The sequence below is a fragment of the Solanum stenotomum genome, chromosome 1 (assembly GCF_019186545.1).
Source record: "Solanum stenotomum isolate F172 chromosome 1, ASM1918654v1, whole genome shotgun sequence".
Taxonomy (NCBI): domain Eukaryota; kingdom Viridiplantae; phylum Streptophyta; class Magnoliopsida; order Solanales; family Solanaceae; genus Solanum; species Solanum stenotomum.
The window spans coordinates 15,450,885-15,456,320 of record NC_064282.1 but is presented as its reverse complement, the minus strand read 5'-3'; the positions used below and the strand labels follow the sequence as shown (position 1 = coordinate 15,456,320).

The 5,436-nt window shown below is 33.8% G+C and overlaps 1 protein-coding gene across 1 annotated transcript; it reads right to left on the bottom strand.

Annotated features, from left to right (window-relative positions):
* Positions 1–1,874: 1,874 nt before the first annotated feature.
* Positions 1,875–4,695, bottom strand: LOC125853334 (origin of replication complex subunit 5). The gene is made up of 5 exons (XM_049533004.1): positions 4,561–4,695; positions 3,538–4,394; positions 3,036–3,449; positions 2,052–2,367; positions 1,875–1,942 (listed from the first exon to the last, which is right to left on the bottom strand). The coding sequence occupies exons 2-5, from the start codon at positions 4,371–4,373 to the stop codon at positions 1,889–1,891; spliced, it is 1,620 nt and encodes a 539-aa protein (XP_049388961.1). The 5' UTR covers positions 4,374–4,394; positions 4,561–4,695; the 3' UTR covers positions 1,875–1,888.
* Positions 4,696–5,436: the final 741 nt, after the last annotated feature.

Genomic DNA, 5,436 nt, shown 5'->3' with positions numbered 1-5,436 from the left:
AAGCTAAATGTTATTGACAAAAAATCCTAAGAGATCAAGTAATACAATTCAAACCTCATTATAATAGCAATATTTGTCTGGAAATTTTATGTATGTTACAATGACATGATATTGATATTTGACATTTAAATCTTATTTAGTTGATATAAATAATAGTACACAAAATATTAGTTTGATCATTTTATGTAGGCGGAATGACCTGGGAGATTCTTGTGCTTGGCTCCGTTTGTCACCTGGACCTTTCTACTCACGATTTTGTCAATTGAACACTTAAAGTTATTAAAATATAGTATTTTAAACCCCTCTGATCATGTGTGTCTCCCAATCGCGCTAATGTGGATAACACCTCACTATCCACATCAGAAATATATTGCCACATCATTTTTTTTATTACAAATAATATTTTTTAAAAAGAAATCTCAAACTAATCTCCAAAATCCTTTCTTTCTTGATCTCTTTCCATTTTTTCTTCTCTTTCCATATTTTCCATCTATTTTGCTACTAATCATTCATTTTTTGTTTCTTTCCTAGTGAATTTTTTACGTTGAAGAGGAATTAGAGATAAACAAAGCTTTGTTATGTTTTTATTATAAATTTTGCTATTTTAATGGTGATGAGAAATAAAGTGACTCAAATGGAGGATGAGAGAAAGAAGAGAAGGAGACAAAAAATGAGTCATTATAGAAAACTCATCAAAAATGCTCTCAATAAAATTGTCTTACATTTAGAAAGAATCTCAAACATGTCTTTCAAAAACCCATCTAAAATCCGCATCTATTTCACAATTTAAAACCTCTTTTCCCCCCTCTCTTTTATCCAAATCTAAATAAATATCTTTTTCTCAATCATTATAGAACTCTCAAATGATAGGTAGCATATGAGAAGAGAAAGATGAAGAATTGTGGGTAAGAGTATTGGAAGAGATTGAAGAAGATGTGTGTGTGGTGATGATTAGGGTTGGGTGAAATTTTGAGGAAGAAGAAGAAACGTACAACATATTGGGAAAGGGATTTTTTTTAATTCTTTTTTAAAAAAAATAATTAAATAGTTGTCTTCACTTGCTTTTAAATGCGTGTAACCACTCTCTTGATCTGATTCAGCAAAAAAACACCACATAAGCTTAGTCAACAGTCAAAGGAGTTTAAAATAGTGTGTTTAAATAACTTTAAGTGTTTAGTTGGCAAAGTCGTGAGTAGAAGGGTCTAGGTGACAAACGGAGCGAAGTATAAGGGTCTTCCAGGTCATTCCCACCTTTTATGTATCAAGTAAGAACATATTTATTAACCAATTTAACCAAGGAAAAAACCCCAAATACACAAGCGTGACTTCATCACAGAGCAAGTCACCTTTGGACAGGTTAATTGCCCGTTTATTTAGTAGCTCAACTCATTTTAATCCGTCCAAATTCAGTCAATCCGCTCGTTTGACACTGTAGCTACTGTTCCTCTAAAAATCAAGAAACAAATCCAATTAGAGAAAGGTAGCACTAGGATTCAACGATTCCAAGGGTTATGACAATGAGACATCCATCTTAAAAATGTCTCCCACATATATAGGTCTCAAATGCACGTATTTTAACAATATTGAAGTCAATGGCTGCAAAGTAATGGACTAGCTTAGACTCTTACACTGGAAAAATCAAAGAACTCATGGCTTGGGTATTTTGATAGATGATACTGTTTAATTGTTCTTTATGGAGTACAACCAATCAACTTACACTTTAGCCTTTCGCCGTTGAGTATACAATAATGAGTGAGATAAATATAAGTAGAATCTTAATCGTACATTCACCATGCCACAGGGGTTGGTTAGGTGATGTTGCATTGTCGACTGCATCATGTTCACATGTTGCTCTTGCTTGACATGCAAATCATAGACATCTTCTATATCATCCTCCTCTATATAAATACTTTGCCAGAGGAAATTTTAGACTCTTTGCAACCTGCAGTTCGAGAAACAAGATGAGCCACAGTGGACAGTGAGAACAGCTTCTGAAAATACGGCCAGTTTTTACTTTTAAACAATTATGGAAACAGGTATTTAAAGGTTACCTTAAGAGCCATTGCTTCAGACACCATAGATCGATACCGATTAGCGCCTTCCAAGGGGCAACTTCCGCCTTTACTGATAAAATTGGCATTACACAGACTTGATAATTCCAAAAGAACATCAGACAATAGCCCGTTAGTCCAACTCTCTCCTTCCAATCCACCATCTCCTTGTGCTACTTCATCAGGTAAGAATTCTGACACAGATACAATACACTGGAAGATGGCTAATAATCTTTCCAAGGGAAACGTTCCTGGTCCCTTCAAGAGCAATTCTTGTTCTGCAATTTCCTTCTTCTCTTTTGACTTCTCCGAGCTCCTAAAAGAAGAGATCATATCTTTGACGTGTAAGGGAAAATGAAGTAAGATAATAAAAGACAACTAAAATATGATTTGCATCAGAATAATAAAAAACACTAAAACTTTAAAAGGGATTGAGATCATCAAATACCAAGAAGGTAAAATAACAGTTTCATACAAATTCTTAAGAGATATAAGTTGATGCATAAGAAGTAGCAACAGTTCAAATGCCAATAAGGATCCACCAGCAAACCTAATCATCAGACAACATCACCACTTCTTCAAAACTTAAATTTACTTAAGGAAGTCTCACGAATGAGCCAATAGGACTTCAAAGCTTTGTAACAATTACCAGAATGTTTCCTACTAATTGCTTCGATGATAAATAAGATAATAAGGAAGCAAATGTTCATTTTCACATCTGGCTATTTCAGTGATTCCTATGACGTCAAGTAGTCCAATTTATCACCCCTGATTATTTCGGTAATACATATGTCAAGTATTGCGATTTATCATGCAACAAAGATGTACTATATTTGTTCTCTGCTGAATTTAAGAAAGAAGTTATGACCAAAGCACTCATGTAAATGCGAAGAAAACCATCAATACAAGCAGTTTATCTAGCAAATGAAGGAAACTAGAATTGACAGCAACATAAGAAAAACAGAATCCGGAATTACTAACTACCTCTTTCGTTTTTTGTTATTGGAACCTCCAGTTGAGTCAAACATGGATGCGTCAAGTGTAGCTGGATTTCTTGAAGCAAGGAAAGCACAAATAAGAAGATATTTGGCACAAGCAGACATGTGAAAGTCTATCTCATTGGAAGATTCACTAACTCCAACTTTCTTGGCAATGCCTTTCCATTTGTTCGTGTTAGCTGAGGCATCAGAAGACAGCCTGCTTTCAACTTTGAACGTTTCGTTCAGGGATGGTCCAATATGTGGTTGAAGATGAGAAAAAAGTTTTCTTTTCATATCTTCATTTGGAACAATGCCTAAATCATCAAGAGGTTCACAATATATCTGATATAATGATGAGAATGCAGTCAATAATTCATCAACTCGCCGAGTAACTCGACAAAATGGCCTCAACACCACTCTGTATTAAAATAAGAAAGACTGTGTATCGGTTAAATTTTTAATAAAGCCACCAAAGTGAAAAAATCAAATTGAAAATTCAAACTTACCCAAGAAATGAAGAATATAGCTTTGGGTTTTTCGGGTTTTTCATTAAGATTTGACGAAGCTCATCCTCAGTGTAATCAGGAAAGTAAACAGGAACGGGTTCTACATAACCAGTGTCCGAGTAATAAGTGTCAGGTGAGGCATTACTGAGAAAAATCAAACCCACTTCTGGCATTTTCAGAATATCATAGAGCTTAAAGAGAAAAGGCAATATGTTGGAACTCTTATCCCATTCACGAGCAAGCTCCAAGTTATCAAATACCAAGTAAACCATTTTCCCCCTAGCCCTTCCCACCGACTTCTTCGAGCTTGATTTCTCCACATTCCCGTTCAAACTATCTACCACATTATGAAGAGCCTCCTGCAAAAGATTTACAAAATCGGAGGGCCTTTCACAGCGTTTCGTACTGGAATAACGATTGCTTTCATTTCTTCTATGAAGCAATAACTGGTTCAACACAGATTCAAATAGTATCCTTGGGTTATAGCACGTTATACAACTGCAGTAAACAAATGGACGTTTTAGGTGCTTAAATGTCTGAAGAATCGAACTTGTTTTCCCAGTCGAAGCACCTCCATATACAAACACAGGAAACATTGGAGAATCCAAAGGGCCCAAAAGGTGTAATAATTCAATAATTTGTGCACGTCTACCAGGTAAACTAGAAATCAAATCATTGAAACTAATTGATTCATCTCCATAAGCGAGATCATGTATTGTCAAAGGCAACAAGTTACATGATTTTAACTTCCCTGTAGAACTTTTTGGATTCGGTGTGCTAGACAATGATGCTCTAGTGGTTCTTCTAGGAGTTTGTGGATTTCCTTCATCACCCATTTCTTCTTATGTGCCAAAATCCTGGAAATAGCAGTATAAACATTCATTACAGGGGAACGAAAGAACCCTAACGGTATCTATAGTTACATCCGAACTTCTATGCAGACACTTCAGGAACTGAACACAACTTAATTGCATAAAAATTCACACAAAAAAACTGAAAGAGAAGAGAGAGATGAGGACGCACCTTGCGGTACAGTTTGCTGGTCGTCGGAGAAACGAAATCTGCCGGAAATTTTGCGGTGGCCGGTGAAGGAAGAAACGGAGTTGAAAAGAGTCTTTAATCAATTCAACCCTAGGTATATGACAGCTAATTTTCCCGCCAATTGGAAAGATGCGAGTTGTGACTACACTCTTTAAAAAATAATTTTATTAATTATATTTTGAAAAATTAAATTCAATAATTAATATTTTATATAATTATTTAATGAAAAGAAAATAATAAATTTCTCTGAATTTATGCAAGTGAAGAAAATAAATTTACGATTTTGTTAATATTTCCTAAACAAAAGTTAATTTTAATTTAATACTCAAATACTATCGAACCCCTACAAAAATTGTTGGAAACATATTGATGATCTCTTAGAGCTAGTTTATATCAAGGTATAAATATATTATTTACCGTAGGATTGTTGATCTCTTAGAGCTAGTGTATATAATGATATGACAAAAACAGCAAAATAGACATTGAGGCTTAATACATCGAGTGTATCAACGGACTTAAATTTATAGTAAATTTCATTTAGGTATTCAAAATATGGCTTATTTCAATTGAGCACTAAAACAAATGACAAAATGTACATATGTACTCGTAAATAGTGACCTACAACCAAGGTTTTTAACCATATCATATATATATATATTATTATAAGAGGGAATCCTTCAAGTGCAAAATTGAATTATCATTTTACCCTTATATTAAATCAAAATGTTATAAAATATTTAATTAGTTATAAAATATTAAATTTTATGTTAAATTTGTTACTGACTTTTGAAGTCCAAATCAAATATTTTGAAAATTTATTTTGATTCAACATTAAGTACAGTATACAAGGTATCCTTT

What these genes read in the sequence shown, in the direction of transcription:
- LOC125853334 (XM_049533004.1), bottom strand. Translation starts at nt 4,373, where the DNA reads ATGGGTGATGAAGGAAATCCACAAACTCCTAGAAGAACCACTAGAGCA. An exon ending in CTATATTCTTCATTTCTTGG is followed by an intron (nt 3,450 to 3,537) that starts GTAAGTTTGAAT and finishes ATTTTAATACAG; the next exon opens with AGTGGTGTTGAGGCCATTTT. An exon ending in CTGAAGCAATGGCTCTTAAG is followed by an intron (nt 1,943 to 2,051) that starts GTAACCTTTAAA and finishes CTCGAACTGCAG; the next exon opens with GTTGCAAAGAGTCTAAAATT.